This window comes from Muntiacus reevesi, chromosome 3 (assembly GCF_963930625.1).
Source record: "Muntiacus reevesi chromosome 3, mMunRee1.1, whole genome shotgun sequence".
Lineage (NCBI taxonomy): Eukaryota > Metazoa > Chordata > Mammalia > Artiodactyla > Cervidae > Muntiacus > Muntiacus reevesi.
This window is the reverse complement of record NC_089251.1, coordinates 7,080,076-7,107,253: the sequence shown is the minus strand read 5'-3', so window position 1 is coordinate 7,107,253 and position 27,178 is coordinate 7,080,076. Positions and strand designations below refer to the sequence as shown.

At 54.7% G+C, this 27,178-nt stretch overlaps 1 protein-coding gene and 1 non-coding gene across 3 annotated transcripts; both read left to right on the top strand.

The window, feature by feature from the left end:
- Positions 1-926: 926 nt before the first annotated feature.
- On the top strand, positions 927-24,242 carry MIGA2 (mitoguardin 2). Of its 2 annotated transcripts, none has more exons than XM_065928293.1 (16): positions 927-999; positions 3,717-3,956; positions 4,812-5,022; positions 6,217-6,329; positions 7,231-7,348; positions 7,730-7,866; positions 14,314-14,431; positions 15,420-15,520; positions 16,291-16,406; positions 17,564-17,636; positions 17,787-17,873; positions 19,750-19,848; positions 20,129-20,263; positions 21,038-21,091; positions 22,050-22,166; positions 22,436-24,242. In XM_065928293.1, exons 2-16 carry the CDS (start codon positions 3,861-3,863, stop codon positions 22,640-22,642), a joined length of 1,782 nt encoding a protein of 593 aa, XP_065784365.1. In that variant the 5' UTR covers positions 927-999; positions 3,717-3,860; the 3' UTR covers positions 22,643-24,242. The 2 variants fall into 2 exon arrangements, with proteins under 2 accessions (XP_065784365.1, XP_065784366.1); XM_065928294.1 differs by having other exon boundaries at positions 983-1,104.
- On the top strand, positions 11,676-11,748 carry TRNAG-GCC (transfer RNA glycine (anticodon GCC)). The gene has a single exon. It is a non-coding gene; the product is annotated as a tRNA-Gly (tRNA).
- Positions 24,243-27,178: the final 2,936 nt, after the last annotated feature.

Below are 27,178 nucleotides of genomic sequence, written 5' to 3'. Positions count from 1 at the left end.
CTGTCACACAGAAGTATTCGTTGTTGAATGAATGAAAGAATGTAACCTTACTGATAATTACATTTTAAAAACTTAGAGGAGTCTGGTTCTCTGGTTATGAAAGGACTGCCACAGTTTCCTTACTATCAGCACCAAAGCCCTGTTACTCAGTCAAGGCAGGAATTCCATTCCCATTTTAGAGAGGAGTAAACTGAGTCATTCTTATATATTGTTGCCTGGAAAATTCCATAGATGGAGGAGCCTGGCGGGCTACAGTCCATGGGGTCGCAAAGAACCGGACACGACTGAGCGACTAACACCCTGAAACTGAATAAACCCCAGAGAGCTGATGTGACAGAACTTGATTCCAACTCAGATCGGCATGATACCAAACCTAACGCTCAGCGCAAAGCACAGCTGGGCTCTCAGAACCGAATCAATTCTCAGGGAGACGACTTCTGTCTGGTAAGGGAGGCGTGGCACTTTTGCAAACAGCTCCCAAAAAAGGAGAGTGGCAAGTGCTCAGAAGGATGCTGTGGGAAGTTTTAGAGGCAGTTGCACTGGAAAGAGGGCGCTCGAAGGGCGGGAAGGACTTGTCTGGGTGGGGACCGTGGCGGCAGAGGAACTAAATATAAAGTGCTCAGAACGCTGCCCGTTCCTTCTTTAAAGCTCCTTCGAAACCTGCTTGTTTCCCCTTATTCCTTTAAGGGCGACCCCGCCCCCACTTAACCACCCGGGTCAATCTAATCCCGATGGCCAATCACAGGAGAGAAAAAAAAATTACTTCCGCGCCTCAACCGCACTTAGGGGGCGGAACAGAGGGAGAGGAGAGGTGGAGCTAATGTTGTCACGTGACCTGCCTAATTGCCCAGAGGCCGGGGCGGTGCCGACGAGATCGGCGGCGCTCATTGGCCAAACGAAGGTTGGCCCAGCGTGAGGCCACGCCCCCGACGGTCCCGAGGTTGGTTGCGCGGGCGCCGGGGAAGGAGACGCTGCCCTTCCGCAGCGATGGGATCTTGGGTGAGTGGCGGCGGTCCGGGCTTAGCCCGGGGGGCCGGCGCGGCGCGGCAGGGTTCGGGACTGAGACTTGCAGCGGGCGGGAGCCGTGCCTCCGCGGGGAACTGGGTAAGGGATCGCAGGTGTCCCGGCTCAGCCAGCCAGACTAGAAGGGCCCGGGTTGGGAAAGAGCAGGTGCTCGGGCCGTGGGCGGCGCGAGAGGTGGAACAGAAGAAGGTACCCGGTCCGTGGGAAGATGCCTGGGCCTGGAACACTGCAGAGATTGAAACAGGGGCGCAGGTCCTGGACCCGAACAGGGCAAGTACTGGGATAGGAGGAGCCGGTGCGCGGACCTGGGGCAGCGGCAGTGGGGCACCTGGACAACCCTAGAGAATATTCCGGAGGTCGGGGCAAGAGAGGAGGGACCTTGACCAGGGGATGCGGAAGGAATTGTCCGGGATGGACAGATTCTAAGAAAGGGGATATTGCTGAGGTCCAGCATACGGAGTGCTCAGTGGTGGTCGGATCCTGCCAGGGTGGAATGAACGAAGACTGGGCAGAGGGGTCGCTCAGAGGAGCACTTGGGCCGGGGACATTGCTGGGCTCAAGGCGGAATGAAGGGTGCTCAGGCTAGAGTAATTTACCGAGTGGTTCAGGGCAGGGAAGGAGGTGCCTGGGATTGAAAGCTTGGGCATCCACGCTGAGAGGTTGTAAGTGCCGGCGTGGGGGTGGAATGGGAATAAGGAGGTTCCAGTCCAAGGTTACAAGGAAGGAGAGGTGACTTGCCCAGGTGGGGAAGGCATTAGGAGTATCCACGTGGTGGGAGACATTGCTGTGGGCTTGTCATCACAGAGAGGAGGTGGAGGCTTCTCTCCTTCGGCCCTGGGTTGTGCCAGGGGGATAGATAGATGGGCTATCTATAGATGGACCTGAATCCATCCCTAAAAGAGAAACTGTTTTGGGACCGGTGTCCTTACCTGACACTCTTCCTTAGACCGGGCAGCAGAGGCTGCTCTTGACTTTCCTGCAGGTAAATGCTAGGCTTTGGGGTCCCCCAGAGCTGTGATCATATCCCAGCTTCGCCATTTTACTCAGTGACCTCAGTCGGGGTGATTATCTTCTGGGGCCACAGTTTCACCATCACTGAGATAAATAGCTCAGCTTTGAGGGTTCTGAGTGACTACAGTCAAAACCCTGCATGGAGAGACTGTTCCAAGCCTGCCTGTTAAAGTAAGTGCCTGGGAAATAGTAGCTGCTGATCCTCTGATGTTCTTATCTCCCTTTGTTCTGAGGCTTGGGGCAAGTTGGAGGGGTGAGGGAGGTGGCTTGTGATATTAACCTGGCCCCTGACCACTGGAGGTCACGTAGCTTAGTTTGTAGCCTCCTGGCAGGATGTCCCCTATCCTTGACAATGTGAGTTTCCTCAGGCCTACCTGCCCCCCTTACACACACACAGAGGCCTGGAGTTTCCTCAGGCCTGCCTGCCCCCCTTACACACACACACACACACACACAGCCCTGGAGCTACCTGATAGGATCATTCATCCTTCCCACTCACTGGGAATAAACTGTTTCTTGTGCTGGTCCAGTGACTTTGGCAGCCATCCGAAGTAGACAGGGTCTGTCTGGCTGTTGTATTCCTTCTGTTTGAAGTCCCAGGAGACCTTGAAGGCACACTTGGCCTTGGTGGTGCTGGGTCGGGGAGTTCTCCGCAGGATTTTGGGGACTGGCTTATGTGTTCAAGCCTCTTATTAGCTGGCCTTGGAACGGGGCCATGAGGTATCTCAGAAGGCCCCAGGGCAAAGTTGCCCTTCTGGTCTGTGGTTCTTCCAGGACTTCCACTTCCTGCTCCATGTCAGATTTGGCAAAAGGGTTGTGTTGAGCGTGGAGTTTAAAGTCCAAGAGATCTTGACCCACGTCCTGACTCCGTCTGGTACCAGCCATCTGGTACCAGTGACTTTGGACTCCTGACTTAGCCTGTCTGAGCCTCAATTTCCTTGTTGGAAATTGGCAGGGGGTATGGGAAATAGTTGGATGACATCACCAACTCAATGGACATGAGTTTGAATAAACTCCAGGAGTTGGTGATGGACAGGGAGGCCTGGCGTGATACAGTCCATGGGATTGCAAAGATTTGGACACGACTGAGTGACTGAACTTAACTGATGGGAAATAGAGCCCATCTACTTCGCAGATTTGTAATGATTCAATGAAATGATGTATGTAAGGAATGCAGCACAAAGCACCCATATAATGCATAGTAACTATTATTATTTGAGGAAATACCCTGCTATTTTCATAATACAGTCCACAGGAAGTACAACATTCTTGGTTTCGTGGGAGGTGGAAAAGATGTAATGATTCTCAGTCAGGGACTTGACCCTTAGAAGCCTAAGATTTCTGCTTAGCCCACTTGCCATGGGTTTAAAAAACTTGAGACAGTGTGGTTTAAAGCCTCAGGTTTGAGAGTGACCTCTCAATCCTCCAGGCTCTGGGTCTGCACTGGGGCCAGTGTGCCAGACACTGCCTCCTGCTTCCAGGGCTCAAGGTGGGCATAGGGTCTGTGGGGTGCTTGGCTGCCTTCCTGCTAGCAGACACAAAAGGCTGGGGCCTGGTTCCAGGCCTCACATTCCACATATGGGCTTTGCTCCCAGCTCATTCCCCCCAGAGCACTCTTGTGTGTGTTTCTCTGTGCCCACATGCTCACACCCTTGTGGCTGACTTGGTCATCTGTCTCTCAGCTCTGTGCAGGGACCTTCTGGTCTGTGCGTCCCTGTTCTTTCGGGGCGTGGATGATACCCGGGACTCAGCCAGCAACCAGTTGAAGACGTTCTCCTTGGAAGCTTTCAGCCCCGAGGGCTCTCACCCGGGCTGCTGATCCTGCCATGGCGTTCCGGCGGACCGAGGGCATGTCCATGATACAGGCCCTGGCCATGACGGTGGCTGAGATCCCTGTGTTCCTTTACACCACGTTCGGGCAGGTAAAGATCAGGGCGGTCGTGGTCCCGCACTTTAACCCCACCAGTCGCTGAAACATTGAGCCACTCATCCCAGAGTCCTTCAGCATCCAGGAAGACTGGGCCTTTGTAATTGCTGTCCCAGGCCATCCTCTTTGAGTAGAGTAAGAAGGACTGGGTTAGGAGTCTGGGGTCCCAAGCCCAATCTCCTCTCCAGGTCTCTGGACTCTTAACCTCAGTTTCTCTGTCTGTGAAAGGGGTTGATCAGGCCCTCCCTGCCAGCTTTAAATGTCTGTGGCTGACCAGGCCTCTTGACACTCCCTAAAGCTCACCCTGAGGGGTGCAGCCTCATGAGGGGGTCCAGCAGGCAGAGTGAGTGTACTGATGGTCCACCGACTGAAGTGAATGTCATTGTCCTTGAGGAATTGAGAAGTGGGGTCGGCAGACCTGGGTTCGATTTCTGCCTGTCTGTCACCTTAAGCCCGTGTCCTAAGCTGTGTGAGCCTCGGATACCTCACCTGGAAAATGAGAGGCATTTGGACAGGTAACACAGGTGCAGTCCCGCTGTGGCACCTGGGATACGTGCTCAGTCACTGCAACTGGTGGAATCCTGACTGATGGTGTTGGGGACACCATCTCCTTGGCCTTGTCATTTTGCCCTCCCCAATCACTCCCAATCCCCCTCTTTTACATCTCTGTGGTCCAGGTTTCAGAGGCCAGGTCTCTGCCCCAGGGGGTGGTTGCCTCTCCAACATTCCTGGTCAGGAAATATCCCCCAAGGGCCTGAAGCACCCACGCCATCTGGGTACCCAGGCCATCTGGGCACCCAGGGCAGCTCTCCCAGGCAATGTAACCGGCGGCCCCCCTCTTCTCCTACAGTCTGCCTTCTCCCAGTTGCGGTTGACACCAGGCCTGCGGAAGGTCCTCTTTGCCACGGCCCTGGGGACTGTGGCTTTGGCCCTGGCCGCCCACCAGCTGAAGCGGCGACGGCGGAAGAAGAAGCAGGTCGGCCCTGAGATGGGAGGCGAGCATCTGGGCACGGGGACCCTCCCCATCCTCATGGCCAGGAAGGTCCCATCAATGAAGAAAGGTAGGTGTGAGGTGGTGGGGAAGGATGAACCTGAAGTCGAGTCTCAGCCGGGCTCCTGTTAGCTGAGATCTTGGGCCAGTGACATGCCGTCTCCAAGCTGAGTCCCCTCATCTGTGAAGCAGGTCATTGTAAGGATTTGCTGGGTCATGTGGCCGGATGCACGTGTCTTTGGAAGCGATGGTTCTCCTTATCTGAGGACCCTCTGGGAGTGTCGGGTCCAGAGTGGGCTGGTGGGGCACATCTCCTCCGTTCACTGAGGGAAGTCCCCTGCCTCAGAAGTAGGAAGGGCCCTGCGGTTCCTGAGCTATGTGGTTGTCTCACTATCTCCTGGTTTTTCACTTGGCACGTAGTAAGATTCACCCTTTTCAGCAAACAACTTTATGAGTTTTGACAAACACTTATAGTCATACCACAGTCCAACCACAGTCAAGAGCTGTTGCTCTGCAAACCCCCAGGGCCCTTGGGAGTCAGCCTGTCTCCCCTTCCCCCAGCTCCTGGCAGCCACTGGTCTGTTTTGTGTTTGCTTGTGTGGCTCTAAAAGCCTCTTATGGTCCTGTTAATCTTGTAACCCAGCAACCCAGCGTTTGCCACATACAGGTTGCTTTCCAAGGCAAGGAGGCCTCACAGGCTCTCTCGTCTTGAGAGAAACCTGTTTTCAGAAGCAAAATTTCCTTGCATGACAAAGACTTTTCACCGAGAATTATCCTGGCAAAAGGAAAGTTTCGTCTTTTCCTCTCACTTGCCTACCCCATACCAGCACCGTCTCTGGTTCCACCTTAGTTTGTTTTCCCTATTTTTCTCACCTAAAAATAAAACAAAAACCCTGTGTATTTTAAAAAGCCTTAAATCCTTTTTGGAAGGAGAATTCCAGATCAGTCATTCAATAACACAGGGGAAACTGAGTCAGGAGTGGGGCAGTGGCTGGGCCTTTTTCTCAGGCTTAACCTAGCAGATCCAGGCCCCACTCCGTGCCAGGCCCTGTGCCCAGGATACGGAAGTGTGCAGGAGAGCGGGCCAGGGCCTGGTCCTCTGTTGCTAGGGGCGTGCCCTGGGGGTGCTCTGCTGTCTGACACAGAAGGTCAGGACAGGCTCCCAGATGACAAGGAAGGAAAGAGGGGTGCGGAGCCGTGAACAGCCCGTGCAAAGAGGCTGGGTGGGAAGCTGGCGTGACCTCTGCCCTCCTGTTCCTCACAGGCTACTCCAGCCGGAGGGTCCAGAGCCCCAGTAGCAAGAGCAACGACACCCTGAGTGGCATCTCCTCCATCGAGCCCAGCAAGCATTCAGGCTCCTCCCACAGCCTGGCTTCGGTGAGGGTACCAGGGTGCCTGTCAACGGCCTTGGGGCTCCTGTCTCTGCCCTTCGGGGGCTTATGGGCTGGTAGGAAGATGGGAGAAGAGGTTCCATCCATTTATTCATTTGTTCACTCACTCATCCATCCGTGAAGGCTTTCTGAGATCGTTAGTGACCAGTGTGTGCCGGGCATTGGTGAGGGACATGTGGACAAGTGTGGAAGAGGGCCTGTGTGATACTTCCCCATGAAAGTTCATGCATTCATTCATCAGACATTGAGCAAGACTGGTTTTTTTGCCAGGGACTACCAGGTACTGAGGATATAGAGATAAATAAGACAAAGAGGTGTTTATTTTCTCTCGGGGAACAGCTTTTGGCTCTTTCACTCATCTAGTTATTAATTCATCCAGCGAGTACTGAGCCCCAGCTCTGAGCAGGCCACAGCCCTGGGGACCCAGGTGCCAACAAGACCTGGCTGTCGTCACAGCCTGGCAGGCAGATGGCTGCTCGTGAGGGACAGAGTCGTGGGTGAGAGCCCGGTCCTGCTGGCCCGTGGGTAACAGGGGCTCCTTGAGTCCTCCCGGTCCTCTTTGTGGTGGAGCCCTGGAGTGGGGAGGGGTCCTGCTGCTCAGCAGCAGGGCTTGGGACAGCTTCCGGAGGAGGTGGCTGGTTCCCAGGCTGGGTGTCAGCCTCTGTTTTCCTGCTTTGGCCATTTCTCTGACCTGTCCTCAGGCTCTTGAAGTCAGTGGAAGTGCTGTGCTGCATGCTTGGCACTGTGGCCAGGGGCTGGTTTCAGGGGTGGTATGGGAGAGGGTGTGCGGTCAGGCAGGAGGTTGGTGGGGAGGCTGAGGGGTCCTGCTCAGGGTCTGGGAAGGCCTCACCCTTTATTCTGGAGTTCCTGCCCTGCTTGGCTCCCAGATGGTGGTGGTGAACTCATCCAGCCCCATGGCTGCGTGCTCGGGACCATGGGAGACCAGAGGGATAGAGGAATCCGTGACCACCGTCGACGGCAACGCTGAGAGCCTCTACATGCAAGGTGAGGGCTGGGAGGCCGGCCTCGACTCCCCTCGGCCGCCAGGGCAGGGTAGCGAGGGAACTGCCTCTTCCCAGGAGCCCGGGTTCTCCGGGTGCTGCTTGCAACCCTCACCCCACCCCAAACCCCCCAGTTCTATGGGTTCTGGACCAAGGAGTATTTCCAGGAGTTAGTCTGGTCTGCATGAAGACCCACAAGCGGTACAGCCCTAAAAAAAAGGGATCAGGACCAGGCTACGTGGTCCTGCTCGTTCCCATCCTTCAGGGCCCTACTGCCGCCTGGCTCTTCTGATCCCCCTCTGGAACGATGTAATGAGGGGCCTGGCCACTCTTCATCCACTGGGGACCTGACTCCCTTCCCCCCGTCTCCCCCGCCCGCGCTCAGGCATGGAGCTGTTCGAGGAGGCCCTGCAGAAATGGGAGCAGGCGCTGAGTGTGGGGCAGAGGGGGGACAGCAGCAGCACCCCCACCCCAGGGGACGGGCTCCGGAACCCTGAGACGGCTTCAGAGGCGCTGTCCGAGGTAGGTCGTCTTTCCCTGGGTCTTTTCCACCCCCCAGCCTCAGAGACGGCTGGTAGTGTGGCTGGCGGGGCGGCTGCACTTGGGAGGTGTCTAGCAGCCCCGCTTTCTGCCAGCCAGTCATGTCCTCTTGGATGGGAGTTCTCCCCTTGACCAGAGTGTTGATCAGCCAAGTAAGAAAACTTACGTCGTGTGCATTAGCGCACCCTGGCACTTGGTAGTTACCCAATAAACCACACCGTGATTACAACCTGATCCTGACCGCATAAGGAAAAATACACGTTCTTCATGGGTTGGAAGGAACTAGCCGTGTTCATAGGTGAGTGGGTCACACAGCTTTGTTTTATCTTTTTTTCATACATTTTTTTATCACAGTTTGATTAAATTTTCTATGGGGCTTCCCTGGTGGCTCAGTGGTAAAGAGCCCACCTGCAAATGCAGGAGATGCAGGTTCGACCCCTGGGTTGGGAAGCTCCCCTGGAGAAGGAAGTGGCAACCCACCCTAGTATTCTTGCCTGGGAAATCCCATGGACAGAGGGGCCTTGTGGGCTATAGTCCACGGGCTCCTAAAAGGGTCAGACATGACTTAGCGACTAAGCAACAACAAGAACAGGTGGTCTATAAGTGAATATCTCAATATCAGAAAAGAGAAAGTAAAAACAACCTAAAATTAAAAAAGTTTGTGAGGGACTTCCCTGGTGGTCCAGTGGTTAAGCCTCTGCCCTTCCACTGCGGGGGGTGTGGGTTCAATCCCTGATCAAGGGAACTATGATCCTGCAAGCCACGCAGTGTGGCCAAAAAAATTTTTTTTTGTGAAAAGCACAACAAATACATGTCTTCAGATGAATGTTCACTGAAGCAGTGTTTTGTAATAGTTAAAACACATGAAAAAGTGGAAACTTGAGAGTCCCTCGGACTGCAAGGAGATCCAACCAGTTCATCCTGAAGGAGATCAGTCCTGGGTGTTCATTGAAAGGACTGATGTTGAAGCTGAAACTCCAATACTTTGGCCACATGATGCGAAGAGCTGACTCATTTGAAAAGACCCTGATGCTGGGAAAGGTTGAGGGCAGGAGGAGAAGGGGATAACAGAGGATGAGATGGTTGGATGGCATCACTGACTCAATGGACATGAGTCTGAGTAAACTCCGGGAGTTGGTGATGGACAGGGAGGCCTGGCGTGCTGCGCTTCATGGGGTCGCAGAGTCGGACAGGACTGAGCGACTGAACTGAACTGAAATGCCCACTAGGAGGAATCTGAAATACTAGCCAGCCTTTATTAAAGGGTAGAAAGAAAGCTCTGTGGGCTGATAAGTTGCTCTGTCCACTGTATTTTATTAAGTGAAAAAAAATCAAGATATAGAATGTGTATAGTGACCCATGTGCACATTTTTTTCTACTGAGATGTAGCCAATGTGCAATATCATGTAAGTTACAGATCTGTAAGAGTGATTCACGACCCATGTATATACATTTTTTAAAAAATATTGTCTATTTTCCTTAGGCGAGGTGGATTTAGTTAGTAAAGTCAAGCCTGTGAGTAGGGGTGTTTGTAAAGAACTGGAGGCAGGAGGGGTGAAGTGAGAGCCCCAGGTCAGAGGTTTTTTTTTTTTTTTTTTAATTACAAATTGATCACTGGCCTATGATCGCAACAGGGCTTCCCTTGTAACTCAGTTGGTAAAGAATCTGCCTGCAGTGCAGGAGACCTGGGCTCAATCCCTGGGTTGGGAAGATCCCCTGGAGAAGGAAATGGCAACCCACTCCAGTATCCTTGTCTGGAAAATCTCATGGACAGAGGAGCCTGGTGGGCTGCAGTCTATGGGGTCGCAAAGAGTTAGCCGTGACTGAGCGACTAACACTATACTATTTTTTAAATTGATGTATAGTTGACTTAAAATGTTGTGCTAATTTCTGCTGGTGTGTACATTTTAAATAAAGGCATACATCTATGCCTCTGTATGCCTGTTGGTAGCTGCTGCTGTGTCTGTGCACTTGTATTTCCCTTTGAACAGATGCACAGGAAGACTGTTCACACTAATCCATGAGGAGGGTCTGCAGGTAAAGGAGGAAAAGACTTTCCTTGGACTTTTCTATACCTTTCTCTACTGTTTTGACTTTTCTTGTTTCGAGCACAAGCTTAAGGGCAGGGCTTGTACAAGTATTAGCATGGTGGGTTGTTTCTGCTTTGGTCTTGATACTTTTCCTGTGTTTAATTTTTTAATTTATTTATGGCATGTGGGATCCTAGTTCCCGGACCAGGGATTGAACTTGTGGCCCCTGCAGGGGAAGCTTGGAGTCCTGACCACCTACTGGACCGCCAGAGAAGTCCCTGTACTTTTCCGTATTAAATAACAGAACAAAACATGGGTGTTCGTCCTCTACTGGAGTGAGGTCAAAGTGGAGGCCACCCCTCTGGGGAGGGGTCCAGCCAGGATGTGGGAACACGTTCATGTGTTGAAGAAGAAGGGGGCTTAACCCAGGGAATTGGTTGCATGGATGAGGGAGTCGCTGGGAGACCCCAGGGCTCGAGGGGGCTCACACCACAGAGGGGGCTGGCTAGCGGGGAGTGGGGTGCAGGTATGTGATGTGAGGCATGAAGAGGAGGGGAGAGCTCACCCACCCCCATTCCGCCCCCCAGTTTCTCCTCCCTTCCTCCGCCTGTGCCTCGGTGGGACAACAGGCAGTTGGCAGGCGAGCCTGGGGAACAGAGTTTGCAGTACAGGGTGAGAACCCGTCCGAGACAGTGGGTACCAAGTTGGAGGTGTGTGTGCCCTCTACCCCAGCTGGGACTTTCACTCCGAGGCCCGTCACACAGGCCTGATGGCTGTCGTTGTGGGCTGTGGATGCCTGGGGCATGGGTGACAAGGCTTCAGAGCCTTCAGCATGATTGCACCAGGTCCTGTCTGCTCGTGGGCAGACAGTGGGCGCCTGTCGGTGAGTGAGGGCAGGAAAAGGGAGGCAGCTTTGTTTCCAAAATTGTCCTTGTTGCTAATACTGCTGCTGCTAAGTCGCTTCAGTTGTGTCCAACTCTGTACGACCCCATAGACTGCAGCCCACCAGGCTCCCCCATCCCTGGGATTCTTCAGGCAAGAACACTGAAGTGGGTTGCCATTGCCTTCTCCAATGCGTGAAAGTGAAAAGTGAAAGAGAAGTCACTCAGTCGTGTCCAACTCTTAGTGACCCCATGGACTGCAGCCCACCAGGCTCCTCCGTCCCTGAGATTCTCCAGGCAAGAGGACTGGAGTGGGGTGCCATTGCCTTCTTCGTGCTAATACTACATCTGAAGTTTATAGACCTTTCCTTGTTTTTCTCATTGTGAAAGCAATGAAATGTTCCCTAACAGAGTAGTGAAAAAACCACAGAAAGAGAAAAAAGAGGATAAAAAGGAGCCCAGTCTCTGACCAGACAGCTTACAACTGTGTGAGATGGGCAGAGGCCTTCAGTGGGACCAGCCGCAGGATCCTGGCTCATAGCAGGGGCTCAGTAAATCGTCTTTATCATCAGTACTATTGATGCCTGTTATCTTTCATCCAGACATAACTACTTGGTATCCTTCCAAACATTTAACTAGACTACGATTTTTTTTAAAATAACTATTGAAATATAGTTCACATACCATACAATTCACCGAATTCAATCGTACGGTGGGTTTCATGTATGTTTCCTCCACTATCTGAAAGTAGAGCCTTCCTAGGAAACCTTTCTTAAGCCAAAGTGACGTCAAACAAAGAAGTATCGAGTCCCCTTAAGACACATCTTCCTAAGAGATGTGCAGAATTGAATGAGATAAAGCACAGGTGCTTACAGGAACTTCCCTGGTGGTTCAGTGGCTAAGATTCTGTGCTGCCAATGCAGGGGGCCCGGGTTCGATCCCTGGTCAGGGAACTAGGTCGCATATGCCGCAAGTAAGGGTTAACAGGCTACAACTGAAAGATCCTGAGTGCTGCAAGTAAGACCTGGTGTAGCCCAATATTTATATGTATTGGGCTTTCCTGGTGGCTCAGCTGGTAAAGACTCCGCCTGCAATGAGGGAGACCTGGGTTCAATCCCTGGGTTGGGAAGGTCCCCTGGAGGAGGGAAAGGCTACCCACTCCAGTATTCTGGCCTGGAGAATTCCATGGACTGTATAGTCCATGGTGTTGCAAAGAGTTGGACACGACCGAGTGACTTTTACTTTCACTTCATATTCATATGTATATTATTAAAAAGTGTTTTTACAGACACAGGTCAAAGTTACAGTGGCTAGATGCTGAGATGCTGAGTGTAGTTCTGAGGGAAGGAGCTTGGCATGTGCTGAGTGAAAGCTTGGGTCTATACTTCGGACTGGAATTGCTGGATCGCAGTGTAACTCTGTTTAACATCCCAAGGAACTGCCAAACAGTTTTCCAAAGCAGCTACGTGTGACTACGCTCATTCGTGTCCGACCCTTTGTGACCCCGTGGATTATAACCCGCCAGGCTCCTCTGTCCATGGGATTTCCCAGGCCTAAAAGCTGGAGTGGGTTGCCATTTCCTTCTCCAGGGGATCTTCCTGACCCTGGGATGGAACCCGCGTCTTTTGTGTCTCCTGCCTTGACAGGCGGGTCCCTTACCACCGTGCCACCTGGGATTCCCAGTGCAGCTGTATTCCCAGCAGCAGCGCACGAGAGCTCCAGTGTCTCCACACCCTCACCAACACTTGTCATCTGACTCCGACTCCCGCCACCCTGGCGGGTGTGATGCCGTTTTGATTTGTTTCCCTGATGCTAACCGTGTTGCGCGGCTTTCCATGTGCTCATCGGCCTTACGTACACCTCATCTGGAGTAGTGTCTCTCAGATCCTGCGCCTTGTTTTAGCTTTGGCTGCTTGTCCTTTTATTATCGCATTGTAAGTGGTCTTTGACACTTTCTGGATACAAGTCCCTTGTCAGATGTATGACTTGATATTTTCTTCCGTTCTTTGGGTCGTGTTTTCACTTTCTTTTCTTTTTTTAAACCTGGCGGCGCCGCATCGCCAAGGATCTCGGTTCCCTCGCCGGGCGGGGGCTGCACCCAGGCCCTGGCAGCGGAAAGCACCAGGTCCTAACCACCGAGCCCCCAGGGAGTTTCCTGTATTTTCACTTTCCTGACGGTGTTCTTTGAAGCACAAAGGTTTTGAATTTGGATGTAGTCCAGTGTATCTGCTGTGTTCTTTGGTCGTCTGTGCCATATGTGAGAAACCATTCTCTAACCCACGGCGACTTCGCAGAGAAGGATCTAAGAGAAGGATCTAAGCCGAAGCCACGAGGCCTGCTGGCCACGCTGAGCGGGGTTGCTGAGCAACACGGCCAGAGGCGCTGGGGCCCCACGGGCTCTGCCAGGCTCCAGCTGGGTGGGCCCCGCCCCGTAGGAGGCCGTGAGGCTGACCAGCGAGGTGCCGGTCGACGCCCAGCGCTCAGGGAAAAGCGGTGGTTTCCATGTCACTGCCCCGCTCTGAGTACTTCCGGCTCTTTGTCCCCAGTGGCCTGAGGCCCTAGTTGGCCCCGTCCCCTCCCCAGGGTCTGGTTACATGCACTTGCAGGTCTGGCAGCCTCTGTGGAAAACAGACTCAGGCCTGCCTGTGTCTGGCCCCTCAGCCCACAAGCTCCTGGGGTCAAACAAACATTTCCTCCCACAACCTGGCCTGGAGGCGGGGGACAGCGAGGAGTCATAGGCTGTGGTGCCATGGGTGGGATGCCTTCCCAGGGGCACACAGGTAATAGCAGCAGTGGGGTGGAACCCAGCTTTTTCTGGGCTCCTAACTTCTCTCTGGTTATAATAGCCAACACTGACTGGCCTTCACCCTGGGCCCATCTTTTGGGAAGTACTTACATGCCCTATGCATGTTTTCCCTGAAATCCAAGGAAGTAGGTTCTCTTACCTCAGCTGACAGATAGGGAAACCAAGGCTCAGGATGGGGGAGTTAATTACTCAAGGTTACACAGCTTAGAACTGATGGTGTTAAGGTTTGGACCAGGTCTGCTCACGTCTAGAGTGGCGCTGTTCAATCAGAAGCCATGTATCTCATTTAAAATTTCCCAGAGACCATGTTAAAAAGCAAAAGGAAATGAATCAAATGACTTTTAATACATTTTCTATAACCTGGTATACCCCAAATATTATCATCTCAACACATAATCAAGATGAAAAATCATGGAGATATTTAACATTCTTGTATTCTTGCAGGTTTTTTGGGGGGAGATATGAAGTGTTTGAAATCGGTGTACATTTACATTTATCACCCATGTCAGGTGGGGCTGGCTGTGTATGGCCAGTGGCTCCTGCATAGGGCTGCTCAGTCCAGAACTGCGCTCGCTGCTGGGCCTCAGAGCTGCCCCCCTCCCCACCTCCACCGCTTTTCCTGGGGGCTGGGTCCCTATCATGGTGAAGGAAGGGGCCATTGGTGTAGGGGAGCTTCGAGGGCCCAGGTTGACCTTCCTTGTTTTACCCGCAGCCGGAGTCCCAGCGGAAGGAGTTTGCAGAGAAGCTGGAGTCGCTGCTGCATCGGGCCTACCACCTGCAGGAGGAGTTCGGGTCCACCTTCCCGGCTGACAGCATGCTGCTGGACCTGGGTGAGCAGGGGCCGGGTGCAGGGTCCCTGGGGCCCAGGACCTCATCCCATCAGGGGCCCACCGCACGGATGGGGAGACCGAGGCCACACAGGCGGGAACAGAGCTGGGACAAGGCCCCGGGAGTCCCTGGCCAGTGTGCTTTACCCCCATTCCCTTGGGAACAGGCCTTGGCACTGCTGTGTCCATATCTCCCCCCGCCCACCCCAGCGGCCGTTCCGGGCCTTTGGCTTAAGCCCTCTCCTGTGGCCGCTGGGTGGGCAGAGGGGTGGCTCCCATGGAGGTAAGCCCACATAGCACACACATGCCCGCACCGTTGAGGTCAAGAGGCCTGACATCACCGAGAGGGAGTGAAGTTACTCAGCCGGGCAGCCACAGCGTTCTAGTGCCCGCCACGTGCCAGACCCTGTGCAGTGACCGTGGCCCTGCCCTGGGTGCCGTCAGCTTCCAGGGGGCTTACCAGACTCCTGAGTGTCGGGGTCCCTGGCTCTACCAGGGGCGACACGGGCCCAGTGAGGGCTGGCCAGGGTGACACGTTCTCCATTGCCTGTCCCCATCAGAGAACAATCTTGCTTCCCCTGGCCTCCTCTCACAGCAGAAAAGACTGGTGGGGCCTCAAGACTGTAGCCTCTGCTTGTTTGTTCAACAGATTGTCCCTAAGCCCCCTTGAGGGTCCAGACCCGCTTGCCCTCGAGCAGGTGGGAATAGCAGTGCGGAGTGAGCGGCCCTTTGGTATCAGAGGCTAAGTGTCAGCTTGGCAAGGGGAGGTGACTTGCTCGGGGCCATATAGCACAGCCCGCGCTCAGAGCTCAGGGCCCAGGGGCGATGTGGCTGCGGCAGGTCCCCTGGCGGGTACTGAGAAAACTGGAAGCTTGGCGACCATCAGCATCGTCTTCCCGGGATCGAGTGTTGGGAGGCTTGGTGTCCGTGTACATCCCAGCCTGGGGAGCTCAGGATCTCAGCTCAACCCCCCTCTTCCTGCCCTGCCCAGAGCGGACCCTCATGCTGCCCCTGACGGAGGGCTCGCTGCGTCTGCGGGCGGACGATGAGGACAGCCTGACCTCGGAAGATTCCTTCTTCTCCGCCACCGAGGTGATGCGGGTCAGGGGGATGGCTTCGGGGAGGGGTGAAGGCCAGGGGGGCCCCTGTTGGCTCTGCTGGGGGCCAGTGATGGGTCGTGGGAAAGTGAAGGCATTTCCTCTCACTGGAGCAGAATCTGGCGGTCACCAAGTGTTCCTCCCCCAGGGACTCTTCAACTGGGACAGGGAAGCCTGGGAAAGCAGGAGCTGAGGGTCCCATGCGTGAGGGTAGGGGTCCCTGACCCCAGCAGCTGCAGCCCACACTGGCCTCTCCTTCTCCAGGCCTTGTGCTCGTGACTTGGTGTTGGTTTCTGGCCATGGCCACATGTACCAGGCGGCTGTCCTTGCCTGGGTCGGGAGGACATGGGCCTGTGTCCAAGAGATGGTCCCTATGGAAAGGTCCCCATGGGAAAGGAGGAGAAGGGGACAACAGAGGATGAGATGGGTGGATGGCATCACCAACTCGATGGACGTGAGTTTGAGTAAACTCCGGGAGTTGGTGATGGACAGGGAGGCCTGGCGAGCTGCAGTCCATGGGGTCACAAAGAGTCGGACACGACTGAGCGACTGAACTAAACTGATGGGAAAGGCACCTGGTGACGGGGATGCTGAGGACCAGGAGGGGACTTCAATCCAGGCCTCTGCCCTTGGCCAGGGTTCCCGCTGACATCCCCTCAAAGAGCTTGTAACCTAGGGTGTCCCCTGCTGGAAGTTCCTGGGGCAGGCACCCTCCCCCACACTCATCCTGCTGACACAGGCTTCCACGTGCCCCCCTCCCCCCAGCTCTTTGAGTCCCTGCAGGTCGGAGATTACCCGATCCCACTCTCCAGGCCCGCCGCTGCCTACGAGGAGGCCCTGCAGCTGGTAAAGGAAGGCAAAGTGCCCTGTCGGACCCTCAGGTGAGCACAGAAGGAAGGAGGCAGGTGGGCGGCTGGGGGCGCTGTTCTCTCAGAGGAGGCTGGGAAATCCAACAGTGAGTGCTTGGTGAGGGCCCAGCTGAGCCAGGCTGAGGGCGGGGTGGGCTGGCCAGGGCTCCTGCCCTAGTCGTGGAAGGCCCTCGGGTGGCCCTGGTACAAGACAGGTGGGTGTGGTGTTAGCGATCACAATAACAAACTAATACAGGTGATTAAAATACCATTCATTCATGCTGGTTCCAAGTTCTCAGATGTGTCCAATCATGGAAGCACGGTGGGCACAGTCCCTAAGCCCTGTGTTCTGGGTACCTCGTGGGAACTTTTGTTGCAGAGCACGGGCTCTAGAGTGCGTGGGCTTCAGTAGTTGTGGCATGCAGGCTGAGTTGTCCTGCAGCATATGGAATCTTAGTTCCCCGACCAGGGATCGAACCTGCATCTCCTGCACTGGGAGGCAGATTCTTAACCACTGGACCACCAGGGAAGTGCTCTCTAGGCCCTGTTCTGACAGACTCCCTTAAGGAGCGGTCCAGAAGCCAGGCTTGGGGGACAGACCTGGGTCTCTCCAGCCTTGCCACTTCGTATCGTGTGGCCCTGGACAAGTCTCGTGACCCCTCTTAGCGTCAGTCTCCTCTGTGGTATATCTGAAAGCTCTTGTCTGTCTGAAGCTCATTGTTGTGTATGATGGTCACGACTCCTAGATTTACGTGTGTGTGTTTAAAGTTTGCTGAAAATGGCCAGAAGACTCAGTTGAAGGCCTGAGGGTTTGGATAAAAGGCTCAGACCAGGGTGCCTCTGGGTGCCCCAGAAAGCCCTGCCCTGGCCTTGGGGGAAACTGGGCCATTTTGGTTCTTTGCTCAAGAGGGTCCTTTGCTGGTTGGAGCCTAAAGGAGACTGAGGTCACCCCGACCCCCAGTGACCACACCGTCCAGTGGCACTGCGTGCTGTTGAGGCAGCCCATCCTCAGAGAGCATCCTACCAGCCCCTTCGGCTGGTTCTGGGGAAACTGAGGCCTAGAGGAGACCAGCCCCCTGCCCGAGGTCACACTGCCAGGCGGAGGCAAGGCCACCTGGGGCTCCACCCTGACCCCACGAGGGTGTCGCTGGCGGGGGTCCCAGGTGGTGCGACTCTCTGCTTCCCCTCAGGACAGAACTGCTGGGCTGCTACAGCGACCAGGACTTTCTAGCCAAGCTGCATTGTGTGCGGCAGGCCTTCGAGGTGGGTGTGGTCCGCGGGAGCCTGGGGAGCTGGGGCGGGGGTGGGCTCCTCTGAGCAGGTGGACCACCTGCCCAGCCCACGGTACTGCCCTCTCTGTGGCTTTGGGGGACCGCCAGCTGGGCAGCTCACCCCTCCCTCCTCACTCTTTAGGGCCTACTGGAAGACAAGAGTCACCAGCTTTTCTTCGGGGAGGTCGGCCGGCAGATGGTGACAGGCCTGATGACCAAGGCTGAGAAGGTAGTAGTTAGTGGACAGGGCTCTCTTTTTGGCTTTTCTTCCCCCGCCCCTTATTTTATCTTTCTTTTATTTAGTCCTGTTCAAAAAAAAAAAAGAACTCAATCTAAAGTCAAGCTGATAAGCTCTGACTTCATCCTGCAAGCCTCAGGAGAGCAGGGAAAGTTTTTGCGTTTTTTTTCCTATGCTAATTTTGGAAATTATTGCTTTTTTTTTTTTTTTTTTTTTTTTAACGTATTTATTTGGCTGCACTGAATCTTACTGACGGCACGTGGGATCTTAGTTCCCTGACCAGGAATCGAACCTGCGCCCCCTGCATTGGAAGCGTGGAGTCTTAGCCACTGGACCACCAGAGAAGTCCCACTTGGCTTAATTTTGATTAAGAAATCAGGAAGAGCTCGGCGAGCACTGAGCTCCTGAGTGCCAGAGCCTGTGCCCAGCTCTGAACTGAGAGGTAGCTGACAGCCCTCCCACGTTTTTCCAGGCAGTAAAGATGGGCTGGCCCCTGGGAAGACACTGGCCGCTGTGCACACCCAGGCTCTGGAACTGCGGAATCAGCCTTTCTCCATATTGTGCCCAGGGCCACCCGTGAAGCCTCTCCAGGCCTCAGTCCCCTCATGTGTAAATGGGCGTGTCCTGGGGACGTCACTGGCTGAGGTCAGTGACCATAAAAAGCGTCGGCAAGGGCCAGCCCTCATCTTCATCTTCATAGTCAACTTTTACATGCGAGGAAACTGAGGCTTGGGGAAGTGAAGGCACAGCCTGTGGTCGTTCTAGCAAATCTTCTTTAAAACTTAATGAAAATTGGGCTTCTCTGGTGGTCTAGTGATTAGGAATCCGCCTGCCAGTGCCAGGGACACAGGTTCGATACCTGGTCTGGGAAGATCCCCCATGCCGTGGAGCAGCTAAGCCCATGAGCCATATACGTACTGAGCCATCACTCTAGAACTTGTGAGCCACAACTCCTGAAGCCCACGCGCCTAGAGCCCACAAGTGTTGGGGCATGGCAAAAAAAAAAAAGTGTAAAAAACAATTCATACTCATTGAAGAAAAAACTAAGATGATGCAAAAAGAAGGAAAAAAATTGTCCCCAGCCCCACCCTGTTTACATTCTGGTGAACATCCCTCCAGTGACCCCTCTGCCTGTGGTTCTCATAAGTGCCATCACCCTGCCGGTGCTGGTCTGTGTCAGCTCTGTCCTGCCAGGCTCTTGGGCACATCCCTGATCTGAAGCCTCGGGATTCGTATCTGTAGAGTGGGCACGATGTTGGCCGGTCCCTCACAGGGTTGTATGAATTAAATGAGTTGATCCATATTAGGTCAGCCCTGGCACGTGCTCACTTTCTAGGTCCGTAAATGACATCTGTGTCTGCAAATTGCGTCGTCAGCCTCCGCTAGGGCTCCCCGTCCCAGAGTGAAGACTTCCTCCTGGGTGCTGACCGTCTGCACCTGGCAGCAGCAGGAGTCCTGTACACTATTTACTGCCTGATGGTGTCACATGAACGAGCTCACCGACTCCCCGAGAAAAGCTGCAGCTTCTCCCGTTTCACCAGGGAGGCCGATGGCCGTGGAGATTCGGTTGGCGGGCCCAACCTCACACCCTCATGCACCCTTTCTACAGTGAGCTCCTTCCATACCTTCTGGAAGGAGGTCGGTTCTCAGTAACGAGCTGGTGTGAGACGCTGCCGGGCAGCTTGGCGTTGCCCCTCTCCCGGACACGCCCTGGGCTCTGCAAAGCCTCGCTCTCTGTGACTGCTGCTCAGGCATTGGCCCTGGCCTGGCCTTGGAGTGTCCCCCATCCACGGGCCAACCCGCCCCTGTGGATAGAGTCCAACGGGGTCTTGGGGCCGTGGCCAAAGGGCTCTGCTTCTCCCTGTAGAGCCCCAAAGGCTTCCTGGAGAGCTATGAGGAGATGCTGAGCTATGCCCTACGGCCGGAGACCTGGGCCACCACGCGGCTGGAGCTGGAGGGCCGAGGGGTGAGTCGCTGTTGTGCCGAGCTTGGTGTCCTGGGTCCCCCCACCCGAGCTCCTTGAGCAGGGTGGAGGTGCGCCCTGGAGCTCTGCCTTGCTTCCGAGGCTCCGAGATGGCTCCCCTGCTGCTGGAAGCCCCCATTCCCGCCCTGCCCCAGGCTGCTGGGAGGATGGCCCCCGCTACACCCCGCTGCGGAGCAGAGGTGTATCTGCTCAGCCAGGTGTTCCCACCTGGACCCCCGCACACCCGCCCTCTCAGGCCTCAGAGCACCGCCTGGCCCCGCAGGTGGTGTGCATGAGCTTCTTCGACATCGTGCTGGACTTTATCCTCATGGACGCCTTCGAGGACCTGGAGAACCCCCCGTCCTCGGTGCTCGCTGTCCTGAGGAACCGCTGGCTGTCAGACAGCTTTAAGGAGACGGTGTGTGGCCGCCCCCCACTCCCAGGCACGCACACACGTGACCCCACATGTGTCGCCCAGACCCCATGTCCCTCCATCCCTGGCGTTGGGCCCCGGGGCTGGCTCCCTACTCATCACAGAGCAGTCACCCCCACCCACCCGGGGCAGGCTGCCGGCCGCTGGGCGCCCCAGCGCCTGCCCTGGAGAACTTTCCACGGGAGCCCCCCTTGCTCTCGTCTCATCCTTGTAGAGCGGCTGGGTGTGTATTTTCCTCCTGCCTCACAGTTTCATTTGGGCAATTCTACTCACTCTCAGCTGCCATTAATTCTATTCCATTTGAATGCATTCAGTCAAGTTAAAATATGGACAAAATAAAGTAGGAACAGCAGGAAAGCCTTGAGCACAGGGCCCCTGGCAGGCAATCTGTGCCGGGTGGCGTGGGGTGATCTGGAGAGGGGAGAGACTGGGCATTGATAGGCAGTAACCGTGGAGCTCCACAATCGCTGAGCAAGGCGGGGATGCTCAGTCAAGTTCATCTTACAGAGGAATCTGAGGCCCAGAAGAAGATTGCTGGCTTCTCACCCTGTAAGGGTTGGAGTCAAAATTCAGCTTTAGGTGCACCTGACTCCTAATTGAGGACAGGGAAAAGGCAGACTTCAGACAGCTGTTCCCATCTCCCTGCTTGGGGTGGGTGAGCTGGGGGAAAGGCTTGGTCTCAGCTCCAGGTGAGTAGCAGCTGCAGGCCCGGCCTGTTGGTCTGACCCCGCCCCCCTGGGGGTGCCCTCTTTAATTTAGGCCCTGGCCACTGCCTGCTGGTCGGTCCTGAAAGCCAAGAGGAGGCTGCTGATGGTGAGTGAGCTGATGGTGAGGGGCCTCTTGAGAGCAGCCACGCGGGGGCTGGTGGGCCTTGGGTGTGGAGCCTAGCTCAGCTGACCTTCCCTTTGGTGTGTGCTAGACCCTGGTCTGGGGGTGGGACAGGGTGGGATGGGCTGCAGCTTTTGCCCTTTGTCACAGTACCGGTCACCCATCCTGCCATGACCTCCCCCACAGGGAGGGCCTCAGAGGGCCACAGAAATCTGCTTCGTCTTCCCACCCAGGGCCCAGCAGAGCAGGCGGTCAGGAGGTGATGAGGGGGAATCAGAAGCGAGGAGAGGGCCTCTTCAGAGGGAGGCAGGTCCTGCGCAGAGCAGCAGAGGTGGTGCTGGCGTCTGAGTCGGGGCAGGGTGCCCTGGGAGCAGGCCGAGCCCCGCTCCCACCCCGAGAGCTGCGTTATCTGCGCTCCCAGGCAGCGACCGGCTGCCTATCTGGGCTGCCATCCATTGTTCCCCCCCTGCCAGCCCGGCTCTGCCGCCCAGCTGATACCAGCTGCCACTGCCATGTGCCCTGGGCACTTCCTCTGCTGAGCCTACCCCGGGCCCCTACTCTAGTAGCCCTTGCCACCGCCCCGAGGTGGCCCCTATGCCACGAAGGCAAAAACCAGGGCTCTGAAAGCCCCGGTCACGGGGACACTTCCCTGGCTGTCCAGTGATTAGGACTCGACGCTTTCACTGCTGGGTCTGGGTTCCATCCTTGGTCGGGGAACTAAGATCCTGTAAGCTGCGTAGTGCTGCTAGATTTTAAAACAAAAAAAAAATTTTTAATTAAAGTCCCAGTCACTCACCCAACATCACCCAGCAAGGACATGAATAAGCCGGACACGCCTCCGAAGCCCCAGCTCTTAATATGAACACAGGGCCTGGCTGCCTCTCCCTGCCCGGGTCCCAGCCCTCAGCCTTGCCGTGCCCACCCCCGCCCGTCCCCCCAACAGGTGCCTGATGGCTTCATCTCCCATTTCTACTCCGTATCGGAGCACGTTAGCCCTGTCCTAGCCTTCGGCTTCCTTGGACCCAAGCCTCAGCTCTCTGAAGTCTGTGCTTTCTTTAAGGTAAACAGGGAGCTTGGCATCCGTGGCTGCCTGCCTGGCCCTGCGTCCGGAGAAGGGTCTGGGCGGGGTGCCTGCCCCTTCCACTGGGGACCTGGCCCCGGGTGGGTCCACAGGAAGCCCCGGGAGGGCAGGAACAGAGGACAGAAGGAGCTGAGTTGGGCGCCCCCCCCGGGGGGCGGTCGGGGGAGTGGCTTCAGGTGGCCTGGAGAACCTTGGCTTGGCGGGGAGCAGGGGCCCCGGCCCAGCCTGACGCCAGCCGCGTCCCCCAGCACCAGATCGTGCAGTACCTGACCGACATGTTCGACCTGGACAACGTGCGCTACACGTCCGTGCCGGCGCTGGCCGAGGACATCCTCCAGCTGTCTCGGCGTCGTAGCGAGATCCTGCTCGGTTATCTGGGGGCGCCGGCGGCCGGCAGTATTGGCCTCAATGGTGTGCTGCCCCGGGAGAACAGGCCCCCAGAGGCACTGCAGTAGTGGCCACTGTGGGCCCGGGACGATGGCTGCCTGGGCTGCCTTCACGTGGGGGACGCCAGAGAGAAGCCTGTGGATTGGCGTGGGAGGTCTGGGTATCTGGCCATCAGCAGTAGCAGAGCCCAGGCCGTGGTGGCCAAGGGCACTTACTTGCCCCTGACCTTGCCCCCACCCCAACCTCCAACATCTGGGAATCCCCAGGGCCTGGGGGTGGAGGGCAGACTTCCTTGGAGATGGAGGGAACCCCGAGGGGCCCACCTGACCCGCACTCGGCTGTGCCTGGGGAAGCGGAGGCTGGACTAGTGGCCAGTGGGGCCAGAGAGGAGGAATCAGGCAGAGATGGGATGCCTGGGGTGTGGGTCCCCAATACCTCCCACTTGCCGAGGGGGCTGCTGAATAGGGCTGGGAGGGTGGAGATGGAAGAGGGGGTGGCAGGGCTCTGTGGTGAAGGGGCCTGGGCTGGCCAGTGTCAGGTCCAGGCATGTGCCTGGCCAGGGCTCACGGCCCGCCGCCACCCGAAAGAACAGCTCCAGGGGTGAAGGCGGTGACTGGGGGCACCTCGGTGGGCAGTGGGCCCGAGGTGGGCCCGCTTGGGCTCGTGTCTGGACAGGGATCAGGCCCCTGAGAAACCAAGCACTTGAGCAGGACTCTGTCCTCTGACTTTCCCTGGCCCTCCCGAAGACTGTCTCTCCTCCCACCTCTGTCACCACCAAAGATGGAGGAGGTGGGGCTGGTCGCCCCCCGCCCTGCCCTCTGTGAGCCCGGGACTCTCTGGCTGGTGCTAGGTGCTGGGCTGGAGGCCCTGACCGGGGTCATCACGGTCCCCAAGAGTGAGGGGCCGAGGAGCCGTGGGGCAGGGGATGGTCCAGCATCAGGACGGGAAACTCACCTGGCTCTCAGCCTTCAACTTGACGCACAAACCAAGTAGCAGTGTAGAGCCCGCCGCCGAAGGCTGTGGGCATCGGTGCCCACATCGCCGGATTTCTGTCCGCCCCGCAGACTCGCTTCCCTTGCGGTGTTTCCACCTGAGGAAACAGGTGTTTTATTTATTGCCTTAACACTTTATTTTGAGGTCCGCCCCTTTCCGGGTGGGTGGGGTTGCCTCCAAAAGACACAGACTCCTGTTTTTCCACACTCTGGAGTTGGGACTGGCTCGTCAGTCCTGGGGCGCCCTCCCTTGAATGGCAAAGGGGTCCCCGGGGTGGGGTGGGAGAGGGCCCATCTCTGAGCCCACTCCCGCCCCCATGTGGTCCCTCCATTCCCCCAGACTGCAGGGACCACTGTGCACTAACTATGCTTCTGACTCCAAACCCATGTGTCTGAGGTCTTAACTGCCTCCTCCTGGGTGGGAAGGACGGGGAGGCCCCTCCAAGCTAACATTCCGTTCATTTGCACTTCCCCCGCCCGCGCTGCGAATGTGATCTTGGGCCTAGGCCCTGGCTGCTCTGATTTGCTCCCGAATCACCCAGAAGTGGCACTTTTCATGTTGTCTGTGTTTACATGTCCACGCACTGCCTCTGGCACTTGTCGCAGCTTCCCACTTTTGTACGGTAGGGCCTGTGCACATCGACTCTTGAGTCAAATAAATGATTTAAATGATTTCCTTCCAGCGTCACCAAGTACATGTGGTCATTGGTTCAGTGGGGGGGCCTGCTCTTTGGGGTGCAGGTCGGGGGAGGCTCCAGGAGGGCAGAGGAGGCCTGGCGGGGCCATTTGGCCCTCAGCACGGAGGGGCTAGTGCAACGCCATGGATGTGGGTGGGCAGCCTGGGTGTGGGTCCTGCTCTGGCAGCATCTAGGTAAGGTCACTGGGCTCTGAGCCTTGGAGGCCCCGTCTCTAAGGTATAGGTGTTGCACTCGGCAGGGACTGCAGACCCAGCCCCTCGATCACTGTAAATCTGAAGTTCTCATGGGTAACTGGACAATTTGCATGGCTTATTTCAAAAGTACAGTAGTCGCCTCTTTTGGGCGGGGACACGTTCTAAGACCCGCAATGGATGTCTGAAACCATGGGTAGTGCTGAATCCCATATATACTATGTTTCTTCTATGTACGTACCTATGTTATATGTTATGTCATTAACTCAGTCACTCAGTCATGTCCAGCTCTGTGCACCCCATGGACTGTAGCCAACCAGGCTCCTCTATGGAATTTTTCCAGGCAAGAATATGGGGGTGGGTTGCCATGCCCTCCTCCAGGGGAATCTTCCCGACCCGGGGGTCAAACTCACGTCTCTTGCATCTCCTGCATTGGGAGGCAGATTATTTACCACTGCACCACCTAGGAAGCCCATATAGGCCTGTGGTAAAGTTTATGTAAATTAGGCACAGTAAGAGATGAACAACAGTAATGAAATGGAACAATTAAAACAGTACACTAATAAAAATGTGTATATGGTCTGTCTCTCAAAATATACAAATTGAATGCCTGTTCCATCTCAACTAATCACTACATACCTGTAAGTTTTGCAGCTTGAGATGCGACAGAAAACACGAGTTTTTTTCATAATTTCATGGATAAAAGCTTCGTCCTTCCCGTAGATCTCAGCACCTCAGTAAACAGATATTTTTCCTTTCCTTATTAAGTCGAGCACTTTCACCTCTTCACTTCAAGGAAGCACTTGTCAGCTTCTCTTTGGCGTATTCTGACAGCCAGCATCACTACTCTGGTGCTTGCGTGTCAGTCACTGTCGTGTCCAGCCCTTTGCAACCCATAGACTGTAGCCCGGGAGGCTCCTCTGTCCATGGGATTTTCCAGGCAAGAATACTAGAGTGGGTGGCCATTTCCTCCTCCAACTTTTGTGCTTGGGGACCATTATTTAGTAAAACAGGGTGACTCAAACACAAGCACTGTGATGCTGTGACAGTCATTCTGATAATGCAGAGGGCTGGTAAGTGACTAGAAGGCAGGTAGGGTAGACAGCAGGGATGCGCCGGAAGGAAGGATGATTCGCATCCAGGTAGCAATGGAGCAGGATGGCTCGAGACAGCACGAGCTTTCATCACACTGCACTGAGCGGTGTGCGTTTAAAACTTATGAATTATTTATTTCTGGAATTTTCCATGTAATATTTTCAGACTGTGGTTGACTGAGGGTAAGTGCAACCTTGGAAAGCAAAACTGGATAAGCTGGGACCACCGTACTTGAAAGTTTTTCTGTATTTTTTGAAAATTTTACATGTACAGAAATTAGAAAACCGTATAAAGCACACCCACAAAATCCACACTTCGAGTCAGTAATTAACATCTTGCCATAGTTGTTTCATGCATACAGTCCTTTTAGAAAATATTTTGGAGTAAGTTTTAGGCTTGCGTTTCCTCCCTAAACTACTTGAAAAAATTTATCTTAAAAATAAGGTAGTTCTCTGGCTTAATCACAATACAAACATCACATCTTAAAAATGAGCACTAGCTCTCTAATATCTGTTGGGATTCTGAAAAGCTTTTCCTGATTAACTGGAGACAGACCCCAGTTCAACCTAAAAAGAGGGTAAGTATTTGATTCTTCCCCTCTACCGATTTCATACTCAAGGAGATGTAATTATTAATACCCCCAATGCTGTGTTTAGTTAATGCTGTGTTTAATTAATACACCCCAAATAAGTGTTTAAACAGCTTTATTAAGGTATGATTTGTATACCATAGAATGCACTCGCTTTAAATGATCGTTTTTAGTAACTTTAGTAACATTACAGAGGTGTCAAACTGTTAACAAAATGTTCAGTCCCTTGGTCGTGCCCAACTCTTTGTAACCCATGAACTACATCATGGCAGGCTTCCCTGTCCTCCACTCTCTCCTGGAGTGTGCTCAAACTCACATCCACTGAGTCAGTGATGCCGTCCAACCATCTCATCTGTCGTCCCCTTCTCCTCCTGCCCTCAATCTTTCCCAGCATCAGGGACTTTTCCAATGAGTCGACTCTTCGCATCAAGTGGCCAAAGTATTGGAGCTTCACCTTCAGCATCAGTCCTTCCAATGAATATTCAGGGTTGATTTCCTTTAGGATGGACTGGTTTGATATCTTTGCAGTCGAGGGACTCTCAAGAGTCTTCTCCAACACCACAGTTCAAAAGCATCAATTCTTCGGGATTCAGCCTTCTTTATGGTCCAACTCTTCCATTTATGTATGACTACTGGAAAAACCATAGCTTTGACTATGCGGATCTTTGTTGGAAGAATGATGCCTCTGCTTTTTAATGTGCTGTCTAGGTTTGTCATAGCTTTTGTTCCGAGGAGCAAGCATCTTTTCATTTCATGGCTGCAGTCATCATCCACGGTGATTTTGGAGCCCAAGAAAATAGTCTGTCACTGTTTCCATCGTTTCCCCATCTATCTGCCATGAAGTGATGGGACCAGGTGACTTGATCTTAGTTTTTTCAATGTTGAGTTTCAAGCCGGCTTTTTCGCTCTACTCTTCCATCTTCATCAAGAGTCTCTTTAGTTCCTCTTCCTTTTCTGCCATCAGAGTGGTGGTGTTACCACAGTACAGTCTCAGAATATTCTCACCACCCCCAGAAGACCTCTAGTACTTGACTGCAGT